General features: G+C 44.6%; 1 protein-coding gene across 2 annotated transcripts in view; it reads right to left on the bottom strand.

Annotated features, from left to right (window-relative positions):
- The window catches only part of LOC137504389 (phospholipase B1, membrane-associated-like), a 160,667-nt gene that overhangs the window by 136,482 nt on the left and 627 nt on the right, over positions 1–23,558 (bottom strand). The window contains exons 2-11 of one of the 2 annotated variants that reach the window (XM_068232750.1): positions 21,573–21,622; positions 19,268–19,328; positions 18,148–18,206; positions 16,815–16,852; positions 16,390–16,433; positions 14,573–14,627; positions 13,175–13,226; positions 10,678–10,755; positions 2,803–2,877; positions 690–772 (exon numbers count right to left, since the gene is read on the bottom strand). In XM_068232750.1, the coding sequence (XP_068088851.1) occupies positions 690–772; positions 2,803–2,877; positions 10,678–10,755; positions 13,175–13,226; positions 14,573–14,627; positions 16,390–16,433; positions 16,815–16,852; positions 18,148–18,206; positions 19,268–19,328; positions 21,573–21,622 (595 nt within the window). Of the gene's footprint in view, positions 1–689; positions 773–2,802; positions 2,878–10,677; positions 10,756–13,174; positions 13,227–14,572; positions 14,628–16,389; positions 16,434–16,814; positions 16,853–18,147; positions 18,207–19,267; positions 19,329–21,572; positions 21,623–23,558 lie in introns of those variants that run through there. The other variant, XM_068232751.1, reaches the window with a different exon arrangement.

The raw sequence follows: 23,558 nt of genomic DNA, 5'->3' as shown, positions 1-23,558 counted from the left end.
AATCCATGTACAGCAGCCCCTCCCATTCCATGTGCAGCCCCCTCTTCCATGTGTAACATCCATGTACAGAAGCCCCCTCCCATTCTATGGGCAGCCCCCTCTTCCATGTGTTACATCCATGTACAGAAGCCCCCTCCCATTCTATGGGCAGACCCCTCTTCCATGTGTATCATCCATGCACAGCAGCCCCTCCCATTCCATGGGCAGACTCTTCTTCCATGTGTATCATCCATGCACAGCAGCCCCTCCCATTCCATGGGCAGACTCTTCTTCCATGTGTATCATCCATGCACAGCAGCCCCTCCCATTCCATGTGCAGCCCCCTCTTCCATGTGTAATATCCATGTACAGCAGCGCCCTCCCATTCCATGGGCAGACCCCTCTTCCATGGGTAACATCCATGTACAGCAGCCCCTCCCATTCCATGTGCAGACCCCTCTTCCATGTGTAACATCCATGTATCTATGTACAGCTCCTTTGGACAGCAGCCCCGCTTTTCCACCAGTTGCTCCCTATTTGCAGCCTTTTCTATTTGTAACCTCCTATGTCGAGTTGCCCCCTTGGGCAGCAGCCACCCTAGAAACAGACCTTTGTGGCCGCACCTAAATCTGGCTCTGAACAAAGGTGCTGCCTATATAATATGCAGGATATTTAAGGCAATTTATGTCTGAGTATGAGGAGACCATTACCTGATGTCGGCGTTATCGGGGTGGGAAAGGTAGAGGGCACTCAGGGGGGTCAAATCCACCAAACTTACTAATGTTTTCGGCATCTGTGAAATAAAACAAATCATGTCTTCATGTTCTATGTAAATGAAAAATTCACAAAGACATGTGAAAGCAATGAAAAACAATGTGAACAAGGGTTCAGGCTGCGTGAGCTGTGACATTCTGGTGGGTGGGGCCAGGCCGAGGCGAGAGAGGCTCCAGCCTCAGGGCGCAGTGTGTGTTTGAAGCAGAGAGAAATAAGAAAAGGGAATACATGGCAGTGACTGCAAGCCAGATAACTAGAGATTAAGGTGTTGGGAGCCCTGGGGCGCCTCTTAGTCTAATAGCAATCAGTGTGTGACAGCTGGGGTGGGAGTGATGGGGGGCGCCAGGGCCGGATTTACCATAAGGTTATGTAGGCACGTGCCTACAGGCGCCTGATGATGGAAAGGAGTCTCACTTCCCTCCTAGAGCTCCTCCCTCCCACCTTCCATATGCAGAGTCCTGATGAGAGTGTAATTGAGAGGTTACTCACCCTGCTCTCAGCATTCCTCTCCCTTCAGTCAGGGGCACCTCTAGCTACTTTATACTGAGGGTACTGTTAGCTACTGAACACTTGGGGGCACTTCTAGCTACTTAATATTGAGGGTACTTCTGGCTACCTAATACTAAGGGGTACATGTAGCTGCCTATGATGGGCAAGGGAAGTAAGGGAGAAGTGACAGCTGGGAAAGTGGAAGTTTGTAGGTTCATAGAGGGCGGAGTCTAACGAGCCAGGACATCTGTGCCTTTAGGCTCCTGTGAGGTAAATCCAGGCTGGGGGCGCACTTTGGTGTCTCAGCTTTGGGTGCTGGAGGACCTTGACACAGCTCTGGGCGGGACATTAGGTTAGGACAATGGTGGGCAGGTTATAATTTGACATGGGATTATTCAGATTCAGCATGAGTAAGTGGCATTTATACAGATACAATTTACAGGAAGCATGAATAAAAGTTAAACTTTACTGTTTAAAAATACATCAGATAACATTCTGCTATTCTTCATCTTCCTCATCTCTTTATACCCTCCCGATTCCTGCTATAGTCATAGTCTAATGTCCTACCATATAATTATAATAGTTATTATCATCATTATCATTTGTATGTATTTATACAGTATAGTACTGACATCTTCTGCAGCACTTAACAGAGTACATAGTCATCATGCCATTGAATGTCCTCAGAGGAGGTAACAATCTAGTCCTACCATAGTAATAGGCTAATGTCCTACCATATTACTAATATCATTATTTTTTATGTATTTATTTAGCACTGGCATCTTCTGCAGCACATTACAGAATACATAGCCATGTCACTGACTGTCCTCAGAGGAGCTCACAATCTAATCCTATCATAGTCATAGTCTAATGTCCTACTGTATTGTTATTATCATTATTATTATTTATTTATATAGCACTGACATCTTCTGCAGTACATTACAGAACACATAGTCATGTCACTGACTGTCCTCAGAGGAGCTCACAAACTAATCCTACCATAGTTATAGAGTTATGTCCTACCATATTATTAATATCATTATTATTATTTTTTATACAGCAATGACATCTTCTGCAGCACTTTACAGAATATAAAATCATGTCACTGACTGTCTTCCGACGAGCTCACAATCTAATCACTAATCTAGTCAAAGTCTAATGTCCAAGGCCATTTTTTGTAACAAGATGCAATTATTATCAATATATGTTTTAGGCAAGGAAGCAGACTGTAATGCCCAGAGGAAACCCACGCAACCATAGGGTGAACAGGTAACTCCATGCAGTCATATTGATGCTCAGGTTCAAACCTGTTTGGGACTCAAGCAGTGCAAGGCAAGAGTGCTATCTATACACCACCATGCTTCCCATACACTGCTAAGTCCTCCTGACTGTGCCAGCTCCTCCTGTAAGAAAGATTACAGTTGTGCAAGTCCCAGACTATGCCCTTCCCTCCACAGTCTGACAGCTGCTGTGCAGGGATCACAGGGGGGTTACTTACTAACACCACAAGAAATATTTCAAAGGAAATCCTTTTTTTGCAGCTGTATGATTGACTCTCACCTGTGCCTGGAGGTAGTCCAGAGCTCGGGTCAGCTCCCTCATCTGGTGCTCTCTGCGCTCTTTCGGGTAGTCTTGCTGCACAAGAGAAACCATGAAAATATTGCATGAGGGTTTTCATCCAGTGCTTGTTACTGCACAGACAATAAGAACTTCTGCTTGGGGCATAAAAGGTTCTTAAAGGACATCCGAGGTAAAAATAAACTGATGAGGAAAACAATTGAATCTATCCTCAGTCTCCTGAAAATGACATTTTTAAATATCCCACAGTTTTATTTTATATTTAAATCTACTTTTTAAGTTTTTACTGTTTCATTATCTTAGCTCAATGACACCTTCATTGAAGTATGTCAGAGCGCAAATCCAGAAATGGGATTTTGAGTAGCGTACTACTTGAATTCAGAATTCAAATGAAGTCTAATGACTTCCTGTGTGACGGCGGGATAGGGGGTTAACTCACCCAGAAGTCTTTCAGACATCTGAATTTAATTACGCGTCATAGGCGTAATGAAAGCCGCGTTGCATGACCCACCTCTTTCGAGACGGAAGGAGGAAGCGCGGAAGTGAGTGGTGGAACGTGGCTTTCAGTACGCCAATGAGGCGTAATGGAATGCAGCCATCCCAAAGACTTCTGGGTAAGTTACCCCCCATCCCGCGGTCACACGTGAAGTCATTAGACTTCATTTGAATTCCAAATTCGAGTAGTATATTACTCGAAAGTCCAAGCCTCCTCAAATCTATGAATCTATGAATTATTGGCCCTTTTTGTCTCTTTCCTGCTCTCAAAAGCCATTTAATGACAGGAAAGTGTTTTATGGCTGTAATTACTTATCAATGAGAGTTATGCTGTAGTCCGACCCAGTCCCAACCCAGACAGAAAGTGTCACTTGCATACCTCATATCTAACTCTTACAGGCAGGAACACAGCGTAGTTATTTGTGTGTTTGGCACTGTATATACACATGTCTATCTCATCATGTCACGTCACCTCGGTTGTCTTTTAAGAAAAATTACCATAAAGTCAAGCAGACTGTTAAACCTGTTAAAGAAGCACTGTAGCGACTTATAGTAGAATACAGTAAATTATTCAGGATGCCAACTTTTATAGTAATATTCCTGGTTTCAGCATCAGAAACACTTCCTATATCTATAAATTGCTGTAAATTAAAGGTAGCCCCGCCCTCCAAGTGATGTTTAGCTATGCAGAATGCTCCTCACAGAGCAATCTCGGAGACCAGGTATATTTTCTACTGGCTTTGGAGTTCTCAGAAACAAACATTCCGCAGAGATCACCTGCCAGCACTAAAGATGTCACCACCTGTGATAAATTTCAGAATATATATATATATATATATATATATATATATATATATATATATATATATATATATATATAATTTATGAATGAATATTGTAAACAATAAGCAAATGTATTCATTACATTATTTCCACTGCAGTTTCTCACAGTTTCTTTTACAGACTACATTTTTGCAGCTGTTATAAAAATAATCTCTGTATGTAAGGGCGTGCAAGGGGTCAATGATTTGTAAAAATAATGCTGAAATATTATTTAGTATGATGGCATAACAATGCAGCAATATATTGGCTGACATAATATTAATGTCGAAATCATTGTAACATAACAATGCTGACAAAATAATGCAGCGATGATGAAGGTGACACAGCAGCAGTGCAGAGATAGTAATGATGACTTTATATGGATGTCAGAAATAATACTCACCTAATATTAGCAGGCATCACAAAGCTTTAATAATGGTAACACAATAATGCAGTGATAATATTACTGCTGAAACAATGCCGTCATGACAACACTGACACAATGTTGGCATCATAATTCTTGCACCATACTGGTGTCCCATAACGCTGTAGTAGTGATGTTGGCAGTATTTTTTTAAAGCTCAATTAACCACTTAAAGTCGCGTACACAAGCCGTATTTTTACAAATGACGGGTCCGTCAGACCCTCCCGCGGTCGTTCTGCCAACAGTAGGACGTGAGTACAGGCTGTCGGCAGACTGATAAGACTGTTTTTGACTGATCCGCTTGGCAAAACCCCGCCCCAGGACTTCACACCAATTGGCATGGAGTGGTCCTGGGGCTGCCAATCGCCAATCTGTGTTACGTGGTCACAGCAGGGGGTTAAACCCACAACATGACAAGGCATTATCTAATGAAAATCAGGATAATAAGATAACATAACCCTTATAGAAGACAGAACACTATTTTCATGAGTCAAAACTGCTCGCTAGTGGCTTACAATTTGCTTCCTGCCCTCTGTAGATTTGGCTGGTAGGTGGGCCAGTCAGAAGTGACCATGGGATTTTCAACACTTTTAATGCTGATGGTTTCTTTCACATTTGTTTCTTTAGCTGCACAGTTCACTGCCCACCTCATTCTTATTCAATTTTATGCAGAAGAGATGGGTGGGAGCTTGTGTCAGTCACTATGCCCCTCCTAGTATGGGTAGCTAGAGGTCCCCAGTATAGGTAGCCAGAAGAAGCCCTCCCCAGTATAGGTCGCCAGATATGACCCCTTGTATAGGTAGCTAGAGGGACCCCTGGTATAGGTAGCCAGATGTAGTGTTCCCCCTCCCCAGTATTCGTAGCCAGAGAGGCTGACAGACAGGTGACGTGACGAGAAAGGTTGCTGGGAACACCTGGTGAGTAATTTCTCTCAAATGCTCCACTTGCGCTAATCTTCACCTCATGGAATCTTCAGTGGGTCTCCATGAGGCTCGATGCAAACCCCCTTATTGGCGTCGGCCACTCAAGCTGGGCCTGCCTTGGCTATGGGCCTATAGCAGCCAGCCACTATGGCTGCAATGGGGTTCCCTCTGCCACTGACTGCTTCAGCAAATTCTGACTCCTTTTGCTCGTTAGTCAAATTTTGTGACGGACAAGAAAGGGAACAATAACTGCATTCTAAAGGTTCCCATACATCTAGCGATTGTAAAGTGTACAGTATACACTTTAAGAAACGTCAGTCAGGAAATGTTGCGGCACCAATGTTCATCCAATTTGATAAAATTGAATCGGATGTTCGATGGGGTAGCAAAATTGCTAGGTGTATGGGTTTCTTTACTGCCTATCTGATATCTTTGAACAACTCTCCAAGGAAGCAAGGGACATTTTGTAACTGGGAAACTTTATTGACTGAACACTTTGTTTCCCCCTCCTTATCGCTGCTGGCTGGGAGAACTGATGCCAGGCAGGTTATTGCACTTTGATGGTATCTGCCTGGACTCTGGATATCAATAGATCAATCAGAATCTGTATATCTCAGTCACTGAGGGGGAGATATCTGGTCCATCTTATCTCCAGATAATAATTACCACTTTAACGGGAACTCTGAGGAGACCAATCTATTGGCAGAACTCTCACATCTGAGTCACAGATCTCCGGCTCCTGCCAAGTAACAGAATTGCAACCTACGTTGTCTGTTTGATTTTCATTTATTCAGTTTAAACGTAACCACAATGTGACATTACCATATTTGGGTATGCTATCATGTATTGGGAGATTAACTATGAGACAGAGCTCTCTGATGGAAACCGATCAGAGAGAGATCTGTTGCTTGTCCATACAAAGCAGACTGATTTCCAAAAGATTTCAGCATGATATCTATCAGAAATCGCCCTAGCGCCGCCTGGCCACCCCCCCTTCCCAAATATCAAAATGTGCCCCTGCTCCGTAAAATGTCACCTCCCTGCCTGCACAAAGCCCGGGGCTTCTCTGCCGTCACTGCTGGTTTTGCCTTAACTGGAAGCGCCTGTACCACATGGTAACAGGCGCGTGTGTGACGCACAAGGGCACGGAGGGGACACTTTTCACTTGGGGGGACACCGGTCAGGGGTCCGTGGGGTACCTTGGTTTTTGTGATATCGAACACCGTTACCACCTGATCAAGCATTTGTGGCCGAGATTTTCCAGCAAGTCTGATAAATCCTTTAGACCATTTGTGGCCCAAAATCCTGCTGCAGGACAATCGCACCGCACCAGTCCATGGCTCATTTGCAATTAACTTTTTCTCCTGTGTTTTTTCCAAGGTGATATTTTCACACCTTATCAATAAAATGCATTTTTAAAGAGACACTAAAGCCACTTTAAAAACTTGATTGTACCTGTTAATTAGCTTAAGTAACATGGCCAGTGCTAAAACGCCCCATTCTAGGGATAACACTCATATCCCTGGGGCAAAAAACAGGAAGCGTTTCCTGGTAGAGGCAGAGCTTAGGGCTGTAGCTCTGCTCTCTACTCACGTCAATCCCCGCTGATCTCCGCCTCTCCCTGCCCCTCTTAGTCTTCTTTCACTGAGGGGGGCGGGAAGAGGCGGGGGATTGACGCTAATGGAGGCAGAGCTACCACGCTAAGCTCTGCCTCCCCGGGCAGCAAAATCCACGACTATAAGACCTTGTTCTGCCGCGAGGATGCAGCGTTTTAGCACAGGCCATATTCCTTAAGCTAATTAACAGGTAAAATCAAGTTTTTAAAGTGGTTTCAGTGTCTCTTTAAACCACCAGCAAGTAAAAAAAATACTCAGAATAATTTTCACAGTACTTCTTCACTTACTTTTTAGTCCTTTTTCATTTTCAGTGTAAGGGCCATTGTGTTGACCCTGTTGTCCTGATTAGCCATAGTAGCTACACTTTATTTTATGCAAATGGAGAAGCTGATTAATATTGTTATACTTTATAAAAATTTGCAGCTTGCCTTTCTTTATTTTAACCCTTTCGAGACCAGATGGCTCTGGCCCCTTAAAGTGTACCTGAGATGAGATGACATAAAAAATATACATACCTTGGGCTTCCTCCAGCTCCATCATCCTCCTCAGTCGCCTCCTCATTCGCCCACAACTGGCTCTGAAAAGTCCTCCAGTCGGCGCAGGCGCAGTCCGGCCGAGCGTGCTCCCTCATCTCTCTTCCGTGGCCAGGAGCGCTCTGCACCTGCACGGGAGCAGGCGCACGGTTGGGGCTGTAGGGGGCTGGAGGAAGTCCCAGGTATGTATATTTTTTTATATCATCCCATCTCAGGTTCTCTTTAAGGACCATAATTGTCCTTTCCCTATTCTGACCTGTGATTACTGTGATTGGCTCACAGTAATCACAGGGTCAGGAGCCAATGATCGAGACGGGGAAGCTCTGCTGTCACTGAGACAGCAGAGCAAGTGGGTACATTGATGGAACAGCGGCGGGAACAGCAAGGATGGCATGAGTGCACGGTGGCGAATGTTGGAATCAGTGGCATAGCTAAGGAGCTGTGGGCCCCGATGCAAGTTTTACATTGGGGCCCCCCAAGCACTATATACATAACAATTGATACGGCGCACCAAAACCTGCCAATGGCAACTACAGTGTCAGAGGTGTAAGAAGGGGATGGGGAACAGTTTGTGTATGATTACCACTATTCAATGTATATATAGAAGTGATTATCATAAGCACAGGACCAATAAAGAGCTAATACTGCAGTTGAGGGAGGGCCCTTCGGGGCCCCACTAGCCCAAGGGCCCTGATGCGGTCGCAACCTCGGCAACTCCTATTGCTACTCCCCTGGTTGGAATCTATGTCTTGTCAGAGCTGCATAGACACCAGCAAGAGTAGATTCCAACTAGGTCAGTATGGAAAAGGTTAAACTGTCTCAAGAAGGTACAGATTCCACGCCTTACAGTAATGGGAGCTAATAAGCTGGAAATAATGGCATGCATGCTGGATAAATGGCTCTGTGCTGCTGGCTGTATCTCTAATCACCAGATCTCCTGATTGCACAGTGGATGGATATTCAGTGTCCCCACTCATTGGTCTACTTCCAGCAAATAAAAAGTAGCCAGTATTCTGCATGATGTCCCACATACCAAGCAAGCACCCAAACTGCGATGTGCCTGTTACAGAAAGCAGTGCTGACCTTGTGCTCCATATTCCTGGTACATTTATATAGGTTAATGCTGGCAGAATGGAGACAACACAAGCTCATCACCATCTGGCTGTTTTGTTTTTTCCTAGAATTCAACTTTCCAAGTAAAAGGCAATCAAGTAGAGTGTAGCTTAGAAGGAACATCTGTTTTCTGTAGTTTAAACTCTTGTTTGCAATTTTTTGCTGTAATCAAGTAAGGATCTACTGATGGTCAGAAATGCAGATTTCCTTTTCCTGGGAAATACCAATTTCCGCCATTGTCGATTACCAATCCTGCGGATTTCCGATTTTCGTTTTCTGCTGAGTTATTTTTTGGGTCATTTTTTCCATTCTCTGATTGGCCAAATTCTTCCGAGTTGACTCTGCATTTTCTGATTGGTCCAATGCTTCCGAGTTCTGTGATTGGGATAAAATTACTGAGTTGCAATAATGTGGTATTTCCCCAGAAATCCGATTTCCGTTTTCTGAACGGAAATGTCGAATTCCAATCGGAAATGCGGAGCGGATTCCCGAATGAGCATCCATAGAAGATTCCAATGACATTCAAGTGACTAGAGAGGGTGACTGGGGCCAATCGGTACTTTCAGGGTCGGTTCTCTCATGAAGCAAGGTGAAACACTTACATCAGGGCGCAGAGATTACAGGGACAGCATGTTTGTACTGTGTGTTTACACTTACAGCATCCAGTCACAGTAGGAGGAGAAGCGTGGTGAAGAGGTCATCAGTGGGGAAAAGCAGCTTGTTATGCTGTGTGAGGAGTCTGACAGTGAGTGAGGAGGGGGGAAGCAGGGGAGCAGCAGCGTTTCATGTGACTTGCACTGCAGAAGGGAGGAGGTGGCACTGCAGTCCTGAATGAGGAGGAATGGAGTGGCTGAGTGTGAGCAGTTTGCTTGTCACAGACTCACAGCCAGCCAGTGTGCTATTATGTTGAGCTGCAGCATGTCATGTGAGAACATTTAATGCAGTAGAGTAAATTGTCAGATGCTGTGTGATCATTCCAAATCGGGGAGGGGGGGTGCATCCTCACAAGTTTTCCTCAGGCAGCAAAGAAGTCTAGAACCGGCCCTGGGAGGTTTATCTCCGGTAAAATGGTTATCGCGCACAAAAATTCACATTTGCGCAATAACGCAATTTTTTTGCGCGTTAACGTTCCGCATTCACTCAATAAATTTGTGTTATAACGAACGCGAAAGTGCTTTTTTCAGCCATGATAACAGTTATGACGGCTTTGTGAGTCAAGCCCATAGTATGAACCTGAGGCTGCTAGCCATTTCACTTCATATCACAGGAAGTGGGGGATTGTCACAAAAGTTTGACAAAGGTTCTGACTCATCTTCACACTACAGTAACAGTTTTTGAAGAAACAGAAAACTTGGGACCAGAGGCACTATGGAAGTTTGTGCACTCCATAGATGCCATGGGCATGGTTATTGCCTATTACCAGAAATTAGCGGGTGGCCCCGACACTCACTATTTTATGAGACGCCTCTGGTGCCCAAATTTCTATTAATAACTAATATTAACTTGGATGCCTATGTAGAGGCCAAGCTACCATGGTACCTGATATTTATCGTGTATAGTGGTAATGGTCGTGTGGATATCGGTGGGTTTGCAGTGGGGGAGGGTTAGGTATCGATTGGGGGCTCGGTTGAGTTTAGGCATCAGTGAGGGGTTGCTTAGGATTAGGCATCGGTGGGGGGCTCAGTTAGGGTTAGGCATTGGCGAATGGGATTGGTTTGGGTTAGGCATTGGTAGAGAGAGGGCTCATGTGATAATTGGGTTATGTTTAGCGATAGGGTCAGGTTTAGCCTTAACCGTCCGGAATTGGAATTACCACTGCCTAATAGTAGAATATTGGTAATTTTAGTGATATTCTACTATCAGCTATTTCCAGCACCCATTTTTCATGTATGCGGGGCTCCTACCTCAGTTTACCTCAGCAATGTCCTCACCTGGAAGCAGTAGTTGCAGGGATCATCCGCTGTCACAAAGATCAGGATCATCTTCCAGTCCTCAGCAAAAGACACAACCTGAAGGCGGAGAAGACCGTTATATACAGAGAGACAATATTGTATTAAACTATCCTTCCTCTCTCCCCAAATACAAATACAATCCTAATCAAATCATCTCTATACAGATCAATCATTTTTACAAACTGCATAACACAGACTTAGGTGTGATTATTCTGACATTTCTTAAGTCAATTGCTCAGTAGCTCCGCTAGTCTCACTGTGAAAGTTGACTTGTGTGCTCTCAGCTGTTAATGAGATGTGAGTGATTACTTCTACAGACTAGAGATGGCCATTGAGGCAGATCAGTGAATAATGGCGCACATCGCCTATGCATAAAAATGGCGCCGCATTAAAAAGATAAGCTTATCGCTATTTATCGTTAGTATTGCATAATAATGGCGAACAGGGAAAAAAATAAGAAAACGGTGCACAGTGACGTTATTTATCAATAGCGCCGTTCATATGCCAAACAGCAGACGTTATTGCGCACAGTAACAGTATTTATGAATAGCTAACCTCCATAAGCCAAACTGCAGACGTTATTTAACTGCAAAACGGTGAATGGATTTAATGTAACACTGTCAAGGTTAGGCACCACCAGGGGGGGTCTTAGGTTTAGGCACCACCAGGGGGGTGCTTAGGGTTGGGCACCTCCAGAGGAGTGGTTAGGTTTAGGCACCACCAGGGGGGTGGTTAGGGTTAGGCACCACCAGGGGGGTGGTTAGGGTTAGGCACCACCAGGGGGGTGGTTAGGGTTAGGCACCACCAGGGGGGTCTTAGGGTTAGGTACCACCAGGGAAGTGGTTAGGGTTAGACACCACCAGGGGCGGTCTAGGGATTAGGGATAGGTACAGGGAGGGTTCTGTGTGTTAACTCTAATTTTCAATAAAATAAACAGAGCTAAATAACGATAAGGCTTTATCGTTAAATAGCGATAAGCGACAAACGGATTAGCAGCAACACCGTGCGCCATTATTCGCAGGCGCCATTTTCAGATGGATCCCATTGAGGTGCTAAGTGCTAACCTCAGACCACTGAGGGAAGCCTCAATTGGCTCCTGAGGCTTCCCTCTCTTCAGGCTAATGTGCTATTTTGAACCCAAGCTTCGGCTTGGTATTACTTTAAGTTCTAATGCAACAAACAGACAGAAGAGAATTCTGGGTTATGCCAGGCCATAAACTGTTGCCATAGCAAGATTTGCCTAAAAGGTTAAAGCAGCTGCAGACTTAAAGGGACTCCGAGTAGTGCAGAAACTATGGAAAGATGCATATCATTTTAAAGCTTTCTTTCTCCTCTTTCCAATGATATATAAACCGCCCTACGCCTTTTAGTTTTCGCTATTTTCGCTATTGAAATTGCCGCGGCCGCGATTTCAATCGCAAAAATAGAGAAAACTAAAAGGCGTAGGGCGACGATTTAAGTGTCGCCAGAAAGAGGAGAAAGAGAGCTTTAAAATGATATCCATCTTTCCATAGTTACTTGTATTACACAGGGCGACACTTTCCCCAGTGTCAGCAGCTCCATTCAGCAGAAAAAGTCGCCCTGTGTAATACAATGTAACTATGGAAAGATGGATATCCTTTTAAAGCTCTCTTTCTCCTCTTTCTGGCGACACCTAAATCATCGCCCTCCGCCTTTTAGTTTTCTCTATTTTCGTGATTGAAATCGCGGCCGCGGCAGTTTCAATCGCGAAAATAGCGAAAACTAAAAGGCGTAGGGCGCCGGTTTATATATCATTGGAAAGAGGAGAAAGAGAGCTTTAAAATAATTTCCATAGTTTCTGCACTGCTCGGAGTCCCTTTAAGTAGAATATTAAAAATATTGGTGTGAAACTCAAACTTTCATCTCTGATCTAAAAGATGAAACACAGCATAAGAACATCTAGGGGGAAAAAAATACAGCAAGGGTTAATAAATCAAAGTTCCGCTTCATGTGGAATCAAACAGATAACAAGTGCTGTACAAAATGATCAGATTGTCTTGTGTTTGCTATTCGAAAGATGGATCAAACAAAGCAGATACGTTTATTTGCCTTTAATGAGAATCAAAGAAGCTTCTCTGCTTTGTTTATTTTCAAATAGTAAACGCAAGACAATCTGATTCATTTTTACAGCACTTCACTTCCAAGTGAAGTGGAGCTTTGAGTTATTAACTCTTCCAGAAAGTTTACCAGTATTTTTTTCTAGTTCTTATGCCACAACAGAGAGGAAATTTTGAGCTTCATGCCACTTTAAACACTGTTTTGTTTTTTTTAGTTACTTAGCCTTCCCGGAGCCCTACGAAGAGGCAAATGTGTAGATGAATATGGATTCATAGCTTCTAAATTGTCCCACAAGGCTTCACATTTTATTTTAGCTGACATTCTTTAAAAAGGAACTCCTGCTGCAACGTGTGAAGAACAGGATACTTTTGGAGGACATTAAATCTGACATTCTCACCAGATTGTGCTTAAGGCTCTCCACCTGTCGCTTGGCCTCATCCAGCAGATTCCTGGAATATATAGAAATGATATTGCACTTTATGCACAGTTCAGAAATCTAGTTATTTTACTCTACCACATCTCCAGTCAAATATTCTCTTTTAGCTTTGGTCGCCCTGAGTGGGACCATTATTATTATTATTTAGTATCTATATATACAGGGCCGGCTCTCTCATAGAGCAAGGTGAAACATCTGCATGAGGCGCAGAGATTACAGGGGCAGCATTGTTGTACTGTGTTTACACTTACAGCATGCAGTTAGAGTAGGAGGAGAAGCAAGAGGAGAGCAAGGTGAAGAGATCATCATTGGGGAAAAGCAGCTTGTTGTGCTGTGAGGAGTCTGACAGTGAGTGAGGAGGGGGAGGCAGGAGAGCAGCAGTGTTTCATTTGGCTTGCGCAGCAGAAGGGAGGAGGTGGCACTGCTGTCCTCTGACTGGGGAGGGATGGAGTGGCTGAGGGTGAGCAGTTTGCTTGTCACAGACTCAAAGCCAACCAGTGTGCTATTGTGTTGAGCTGCAGCATGGGGGGGGGGGCTGCCTCCTCATGGGTTTGCCTCAGGCAGCAAAAAGTCAAGAACCAGCCCTGTTCATATAGTGCCAACATCTTCTGCAGCACTGTCCAAAGTATATTGTCTTGTCCCTCAGAGGGGCTCACAATCTAATCCTTACCATCCTCTTATGTCTACAGTATGTATGTATCGCGTAGTGTATGTATTGTAGTCTAGGGCCAATTTAGGGGGAAGCCAATTAGCTTATATCTATGCTTTTGGGATGTGGGAGGAAACCTGATTGCCCGGAGGAAACTCATGCAGACATGGGGAGAACATACAAATGCTGTGCACAAAGTGCCTTGGCTGAGATTCAAACTGGAGACCCAGCTCTGTAAGGCAAGAATGCTATTCTCTACGTCATCATGCTGCCCAACCCATATGAGTATGGGGAAAAAAGTGTATAGATGGGAAAAATATGGCAACTTTCGGCACACGTGGAGGAGATGGAACCTCTGTGAAGTTTCAAGGCAGACTTGTAATCACAGATAAAAGGATATTAAGAGATAGGCTGTGTTTCTTACTAACTGCTGCTTTCAGTGTGATAAATTGGCCCCACATTGCATGATCGGACGGCCCACATGCTGGAAGGAGCCAACAACTGTTTCACTGGTTGTGGCTCTTCCCTCTCTGTGACCTTCCTCCCTGTGGCCTCTGCAGTGGTTGGACCTGCCATGTGCAATAGAGGACCAGTTTTAGTGTAATGCTAGCAGTAGATGGTAAGTAAGACATCTAGTGCACGATTAATTAATGACTGTCCTTTGCTTCCTGAGGAACTTTTTCTGTCTAGAGATTTAATTGGACACTCACCTCTGTGGACCTGGTGATATACTGGCCAGTGAATAATGCAACCTTTGCCCAACATCTGTAAAAAAAAAAAAAAAAGAACATAACAAATGAAAATTAGTCATGAGATAAAAATACTGACTATTTGCTTTATATACATTCTTCTGGGTTCCAATGCTGTTGCAAGTCTATCCAAGGCTCTCCCACCTCACCACTGGCCAAAAAGTCTCCATAGAGATTATTTATTCTTCAAGTTTAGTGACTGCTGATTGAGCTACCTCAGATGCCCACATCCACTCTAGGCCTTGCCTAGCCACAACTTGCAAAAAAAAACCTTTCACTACACAGAGAATTGAATGTGTGCATTAAACACCAAGTGAACACCTGACACAACTGGCTAAGCAAATTTGGCCTGATTGGCTATTCATGAGGCAATGCTCATGCAAATATGCATTTGCTTTCGCATGCCATCTCTGTGTAGTGATTTGTGAATGTCTTTCCCTTGGAGGCGGGTGGCGGATGGCTCATTCTAGGTAGTGTGAGCCCTGGAGTGGGCTGTCAGTGCCTGTCCTCCACCCCCCTTGGAGTGCAGTGTGTGAGCCAGCCCTGAGCTCCAAAGCTCGGTGCGACCCATGCTTCATTCCTTCCCTTTTCAAATGTGTTGCACCCAAGCTATGCTCAGCAGCAGAACGCAATGGACGTTAAGGTAAGTGCCTGTTTTTAAATATTGGGAGGTGAAAGGTGCGGATGGCTCTCCCCGGCGCTGGCCACGCTTGGGGGGGTCGCCTGCGCCACCCAGCCTTCCCCTCCGGGGTGCTGCTGTGGTTCCCAGGCAGTGAGAGCGCCTGGGACCCCGCGGTCCCCCGTTTGTATGGGGGCATTGAGAAGCCTCCTCGTGGCGCTCCTGGATAGTGCTATTGAAGCATGAACTAATTCCCGCAGGGCAACCGCTTGGCGGCATTGGTTTAATGGACCCTGCATTAGTTGGCATGCGAAAGCAAATGCATATTTGCATGAGCATTGCCTCATGAATAGCCAATTAGGCCAAATTTGCTTAGCCAGTTGTGTCAGGTGTTCACTTGGTGTTTAATGCACACATTCAATTCTCTGTGTAGTGAAAAAAAACCCTTTGCTGTTCACAGAGCACATCACAGTTTTCTAAACAGTGATCTTATTCTCCAGGGGTACACTAAACAGTGCTCCTACTCTTAAGGGGTCCCCTAAACAGTGCTCCCACCCTCCAGGGGTCCCCTAAAAAGTGCATCCACTCTCCAGGGGTCCACTAAACAGTGCTCCCACTCTCCAGGGGTCCACTAAACAGTGCTCCCACTCTCCAGGGGTCCACTAAACAGTGCACCCATCCTCCGGGGTTCTTCTTGAACAGTGATCCCACCCACAAGAGGTCCTTTAAGCAGTGTTCCCACTCTCCAGTGGTCCTCTAAGCAGCACTCCCATCCTCCTGGAGTCCCCTAAGCAGTGCTCCCACTCTACTGGGGTTTTCTAAACAGTGCTCCCACTCTCCTGGGGTCTTCTAAACAGTGCTCCCACTCTCCTAGGATTCTCTAAGCAGTGCTCTCACTGTCCCGGAGTCCTCTAAATACCGCTCCCACTCTCCCATGGTCCTCTAAATAGTGCTTCTAATCTCCTATGGTCCTCTTAACAGTGCTGCCACTTTCATGGGGCCCTTTAAACAGTGTTCCTACTCTCCTAGGGTCCTCTAAACAGTGCTCCCACTCTCTCGGGGTCCTTTAAAGTTCCACCTTTTGGTGGAATTTGGTTCCAACCATGACCACGCCCACATCCTGTTGCATGACCACAACACAGGACAAAGCATTACTCACATGACTCGGTGAACTGGCTGGCCCGCAGGAGAGTCTCTTCCATCCTGGTCATAACAAACATAACGCCAATTAAAATAAAATTACAGTTCTCATTGGGTACGTTTACCTTTACCTCCTTTATTTTTTAAACTGTTTTTAATAATGTTATCCCACTTTGGTGCCTGTGAACCTTCGTGTGGAGGCTATATCCCTTTGTTTTTATTTTATCCATAATTGCATAGAGGGGCTTTTTATCCCGAGTGGGGTCAGGTTTGTTCTCCCAGCACTCTACTGTTGTGCCACTACTGGGTCACACAAAAGTGAATATAAATTAGTCATGTCTTTATCCCTGTGTCACAAACTAATTACACCCTCCCTCATCCCCCCACCCTCACCCCTTTTTCCTGATAAGACGGTTCCTCATCCTTGAAGAGCTCAGATTTTACCTGGCAATTGCGCTCTTGCTGGGGCCATCATCAGACGCCTGTGAAATACAGAAAAGGTTAGTGAAGTTTAGTGTTCCATAGCCACAATGGTGCAGAGGGTGTGTTGGTTACTCTAAATGAGAAACAATACTGCTGAGCTGCAATATAACTACTGTGGGATCAGACACACTCGCAGGGAGCAGTCCTGCAGAGCACCAGCAGAGAGTTATACATTACTTGCTCCCGGAGGTCCTCCACACAATCTATTCAGTTCAGTGCCATGGAGCCAGCCAATCACCATGTGGCTTCCATCTCTGTCACATGACATGGGACTGAAACTGCATAGTGATTAGCTGTCTGCATGGCACTTGCAAACTGGACAGGAAGTGTAGAGGGTCCTGTATTGCCACCGGGAGCAGGAAATGTATATCACTGCAATATGTACAGGACCGGGCACACCTAGCTCACGGCCCACTCTTCCCTCCCCAGTTGGGACATCTGACAGATCGCTGCGGAAGCCCAGCCCAATATAGATACTCCCCTGTTGGGGAAGTAGTACTAGCTCAGGTAGTGAAGTCGCTCTCACCGGCTGACCATCCAATAAAGGATGGCGAGGTGTGCAGAAAAAACAAGTTCTGATCGCAATTGCTCTGAATCGCAGAAGTATACAGTGGTCACGGTAAAATCGCCGGCGCAAAACATTTTGCGCTTTTAAGTGTGATTTGCCCTCAGTGTGATTGAAATTAGGGGTAATTGCAATCACAGGACATGCAGCATTTTAAGCGCGTTAGCGCTCAATGCAAAGTATATAAGCATAAATCGCTTATCAAAACGATTATGCAGTGCTTTGGGGGGCCGAGCAATCGCACTTTAAATAAAACTTTAAATACTTACCCGGCGGTTTGATTTCCTTATTCCATCCGTAGCTCCGCCCCCTAAAGGAAAAGGTCACCGGTGCTTCTCTGATTGGTCCTAGAGAAGCACCTACGACCTCTTCCTTTAGGGGGTGGGGCTACGGACGGAAGACAGCCACCGGGTAAATATAATTAAGCTTTATTAATAAAAAAAAAACGAAACGCAAATCGAAAGCGCTGTACATTTTACTGTACAGTGCTTTCAATCGCCAGGAAAACGCATTCGCAAACACCCTAGGAATCACTGCACACAGCGCTGCGGCGATTTTAAAGTGCTGCAGCGATTCCTAGAGGGTTCCAGGCCTGATACAGGGCTCCCTCCTGTGCAAGTGTTTTTTGGCCACACCTGTTATAGGTAGGGAGAGAATTAGGTTGGCTTTATAATACCCACAACAATAAGTGAAAATCTGTGTTTCCAAATAATTCTCGCAGTTACTCACAATGTTCAAGCTCCGAAGGGTAGAAATGACTTTTATGTCAGAGGGGCTCAGGGAATGAACTGCAATAGAGGAAAAAGTCATCAGGATTCTGGAGGATGTCTTTAGTCTTTACAAATTGCAATACAGAACTTAAAGTTAGGTATACTTGAAATGAATTAGAAAATGAAACATAAGCAATGAGTGGGATAAAGCACTTAGTCCTAACTTGTTACTACTACTCGTTGCCTTCAGGTCTTCCCCCCGTTTCCAGTACTGCACCATTTAAATGTGACTGCCCATGCCTGGGAGTGCCTGTGGCCATGATGAGTGCATAGTGACTGACTGGGTACTGTATATGTGAGACCGCACCATGCATTGCCTAGTAAAAGGAAGCTCTTGTGCCTAAAGGAAAGAAGATGGACACAATCAATTCTTTCTCCTAGTTGGATCTTGCACATGCCCAGTTCAAATGTGCTTCCTCATGGCCTCGGTAAACTTTCTGAAAACTGTGAAAGGCAATGAGTGGTGGTAAACAGGTCATATTAAAAATGGGAAACTGTTAGCAGTGGGGTCCTGCAAGGGTCAGTGCTAGGTCCAATCTTTTTCAATCTATTTATTAATGATCTAGCACAGTGATCCTCAAACTAAGGCCTGCGGGCCGAATGCGGCCCCCCAAGGCTTTTTCGCTGGCCCCCAAACACAAAATGTATAACTTATAGAAGTGAATCACTGCACCTTTAAATATCGGTGGCCCACATATAGGATAGCAGTGCTGGCGCTACCCATCCACATACAGTAGAAGCCAGGGAGCAGTCATTCGCTGGCTTCCAATCCAATTCTGCATCAGGTGACACTGCTGTCCAACTGGATGACAGGTTGTCACCTGGGTATGCTTCACTGTCTGGTGCACAAAGACGTTCCTCGGGCGCCGCATGACTGAATGGCTGCTGCTGGGGGTTCTCCTCCAGGCATAATTGGGGGAATCAATACCTAGATTTAATGAAATGTTTTTCAACATAAATGTATGTATGTTTCGGCCCCCCGGCAGTCTGAAGTATATTGACCCGGCCCTTGACCAAAAAAAGTTTGGGGACCCCTGGTATAAACCAACTATCTGGAAACCTACAACAAATCAGCTCACCTGATGTTGGCTCCACCACAGATCTGATATTTGCATTAACATTACAGGGAAACAGGTATGTCTGTGGATGACAAGCATACATTAATGAACTAATAGTGAAAACATCCAAAAACATGAGATTAAAGCCTGGAGCACAAATTCAGTTATGATTGGCCAATGTTACCACTTCCATAAAGTATGAGAGCTGACCTACACAATATGTTCATAGTATTCAAAATCTGTTGCCTCTCATACTCCAGGGAGACAGTAAAATTGGCCAGTGACTGACCAATCAAAATTGCATTTGTGTATTCACCTTAAATGGACACTTAAGTCAAACAAAAAAAATGAGTTTTACTCACCTAGGGCTTCCAATAGCCCCCTGCAGCTGTCCGGTGCCCTCGCCATCTCCCTCCGATCCTCCTGGCCACGCCGGCAGCCACTTCCTGTTTCGGTGACAGGAGCTGACAGGCTGGGGATGCGAGTGATTCTTCGCATTCCCAGACACATTAGCACCCTCTATGCTGCTATATGGTATATGATATATGCTATAGCAGCATAGATGGCGCTATTGTGGCCAGGAACGCGAAGAATCACTCGCGTCCCCAGCCTGTCAGCTCCTGTCACCGGAATAGGAAGTGGCTGCCGGCGGGGACAGGAGGATCGGAGGGAGATGGCGAGGGCACCGGACAGCTGCAGGGGGCTATTGGAAGCCCCAGGTGAGTAAAACTCATTTTTTTTTTACTTAAGTGTCCCTTTAAGACAATTCTTTCACAGCAGACACAGTAAACCATTCCTTATGAACCAGACTTTATGCCTAAGGACTTGCTAAAGTCTGATACAAACTTTCAATTATGATTGGCCAATCACTGACCAATATTACCACCTCCTTGTAGTATGAGGTTCAACAGATATTGAATACTGTGAGGAGATTGTGTAGGTAAATCTTCCTACTACACGGAGGTGGTAAAATTGGTCAGTGATTGGCCAATCATAATTGAACGAGTGTACCAGGCCTAAAACAGAAAGGCACCCAAACTGTTGTCACACGTTTGGAAATACACACAGTTGGTACTAAGTAGGCAGGTATTGGGTAATCTAGTGAAATTCATTAAACCAACTTTTTGACACATGTCCATCTAGAGGCAGAAATGTGACAAACATTGATGGCTTTCTATAACAACCTCATGTTGAGAATCACTGGTAGGGATGAGCAATGACTTTTCAGAAATTAAAGTAGATAAATTAGCAGTCCGAGAGCCAAAGTCAGCCCTCACCAAACTGTCACCAATTGTAGGGTGTCTTTTTCTGCACTGTTTATATCATACTCATTAAGAGTTAGGAGCATGTCCACTTTTTTGCTTGAAAATATAAAATGTATCCGTGTTCGGTATAGGGGATTTGATTGGAACGTCTATGTCTTAGACGATTTTCGCTTCCGGGATTTTTACGTGAATGTTTTTTTCGCATACGCATTGATTTTACTGCATGCAAATTTTCAATGCGAATTTTCGCGTGCGGCGGTTATATGACGTTTTTTGCATGTAGGACATGCTCTTTCCTCATTGGTTGGCATCCCATCGACCATTTTAAAGTGATGGAGGATAAAAATAGATGCAGTTCCCCTTCAGGTCCACTACTAGATGGGAGGGTTCTTTTGTAGGAACTTAGCCTGATTGGTTGACGACAGGGCGTCCAGAACATTCTGATTGGCTCCTTAAAGGAGCAAGCACTATTTAAAGCCGATTGTGTTTGTATGTTGTTAGAGGGCTTGTCAGCTTGAGAAAGAGAGGATGCTCCTCTCAAAACGTTACATAGACTTGCCCTTTTTACTATTCTTGATGCTTTAAGAAAGAGCTTCAAATACATTTGAAGACGGAGCTGGATCTCTTCTCTTGGAGTGTTCCACATGGATTGTGGGAAGTTTGTTTTTTTTCAGCTACAGTAACAAGCTCATTTTAGCATCGAAATAACAGGAAGCTTCCTATTTTGGATATGATAAGGACACTAGGACCAGAAGTCAGGTTGAATCCTGCTTACCTTTGATGACTTTACATAGTAATGTAAGCCTGACAGTGAACACTATAAACAACAGAATAGGCAAACTAAATAAGTAATGTCTTACTGGATGTTTTTTTTTTAGTTAATATAGAGTTTCACCCCTATTGATAAAGTGTAAAATTATCTCCTGTTAGAAAATTCAGGAGCAAAACTAATTGATTAGAGGCCACAGAGTTCTTCAGTGTGAAGACAGAAAAGACATGGACATGTGGTTGACTACTTAATCGCCTTTCATATTCTCTGAATGTGAATGGTGACAACCTACCGGAGTGCTGCTCACATCTGGATCGCTGCTGGCTTTTTCGAAAGGGTTACCTGCAAGACAAAGGGTGGCATTAACACAAAGAAGCAGTTGTGATAAATGGTAGCTGTGTTAAAGTTCTTTTAAACGCTCATGTATTAAGCTATGCACACCACACGCTGGATTGGACTTGGCTGTGGCGGCCGCACAACGTATCCTAAAGATCCGGCATGCTGGATATTTAGGGATTCCCGATGCTTGAATGCATTGTTCTCCCCACTCCCCCACCTGTGGGCTGTTGCTTGCCACTCATTCTCGCTCCACCTTCTGCACAGCAACAGAGGCGTGGCTAGCCTGGAGGCTACTGAGGCATCTGTACAGCCTTGGCACTGCACTTTTGCTCAAAGGATCAAATACCAATCCCTGCCAGGCAACGAAATTGCCTCTGTGTGTATGAGGCGCTGACATTTCCACTGCCGAGAACATTGTTCTCCCTGTTTACCCAGGTTCCGGGTGACATCACTCCCGCACCTCTCCATCTTCCCTCTGTCCCCTGCATAGCAACAGAATACATTGATAGCCTGAGGGCTAGTGACGCCTCTGTTAGCTTCCGCCCTGCAATGTTGCCTGAGAGACTGGGTTCAAATCCCCACTGAGCAACACTGATCTTGTGTGTGTATGGGCCTGTACTCACCCTCATTCTCAGTATGTAACACAACACCTGTAGATACCTTTATTGGATTATTAGCAGTGCAATCTCACACCTTCTCTTATTTACTAACATTTTCCTGTTCTGGAGAACATTAAACAACACTGGAGAAAATTTCACAACACTTGAGAACAATGGAAAATACTGGAGAACATTGGGGAACACTGGAGGACACTGGGGAAAATTGGAGAACTCTGGAAAACACTGGAAGAATGCTACAGAAGAATGGAGAACATTGGTGAATGGTGGAGAACACTGCAGAACATTGGAAAACACTGGACAACTCAACATTGAATGGTGCTAGAGAACATTGGATGACAGAGAAACACTAGATGATGCTGGGGAATATTGGAGGAAGACTGGAGAAAACAGGAGAATTCTGGACAACACTGGAGTGGAGAATGCTAGACACGATTGGAGATGGAGAACACTGAAGAATACTGTAGAACACTGGAGGACACTGGGGAATATGAGAGAAAACTGCAGAAAGTTGGAAAACTCTGGAGAATATTGCAGCATGCTAGACAATATCAGAGAACACTGCTGAACATTGAAGTAACTGGACAACTCTGAAAAACATTAGATGATGTAGGAAAAAGCTAAATAAAGCTGGAGAACATTTGGAAACACCGGGGATGCTGGGGAATATTGGAGAAAGTAGAAGCACTCTGGAGAACATTGGAGCATGCTAGACAAGATTGGAGAACATTTGTGAATGGCTAGAGAATATTGGAGACAAGTGGACAACTCTAAAAAACATTGAATGATGCTGGAGAACACTAGAAAAAGCTGGAGAATGCTGGAGAACATTGGAGAACACTGGCAAAGACTGGAGAATGCTGGAAACACTGGAGAAGATTGGAGACAATTTGGGAACTATGAAGAACATTGGAGCATGCTAGATAACATTGGAGAACACTGGTGAATGCTAGAGAATGGTGCAGAACATTGGAGAAATCTGGTCAATTCGGGAGAACATTGGATTACGCTGGAGAACATTAGATGAACATTGGAGAACGCTAGAGAAAGCTGAAGTATGCTGGAGAACAGGAGTGATCAAAGAAACCTGGGCTTGATTTTTTTTTTAAATTGTAGTGGGTGGCAATTGTTTTATAAACACTTCTTTGGTCATAGTAGACCATAATGAAAAGGAATTAGCATTTATGTGGCAAGCGTCCTCCATGAACTGGTAGCTAGCTCACTTTAAGCTGTCTTATTTGTACTACCTGAGCATGCACAGACTGCAGGCACATAACTGCTACCCCATAAGCTTTCAGCAGCCCTCAGCATTGCCTTAACGT

This window comes from Hyperolius riggenbachi, chromosome 4 (assembly GCF_040937935.1).
Source record: "Hyperolius riggenbachi isolate aHypRig1 chromosome 4, aHypRig1.pri, whole genome shotgun sequence".
NCBI lineage: Eukaryota > Metazoa > Chordata > Amphibia > Anura > Hyperoliidae > Hyperolius > Hyperolius riggenbachi.
The sequence above is the reverse complement of the archived record's forward strand: the minus strand, read 5'-3'. Positions and strand labels throughout refer to the sequence as shown.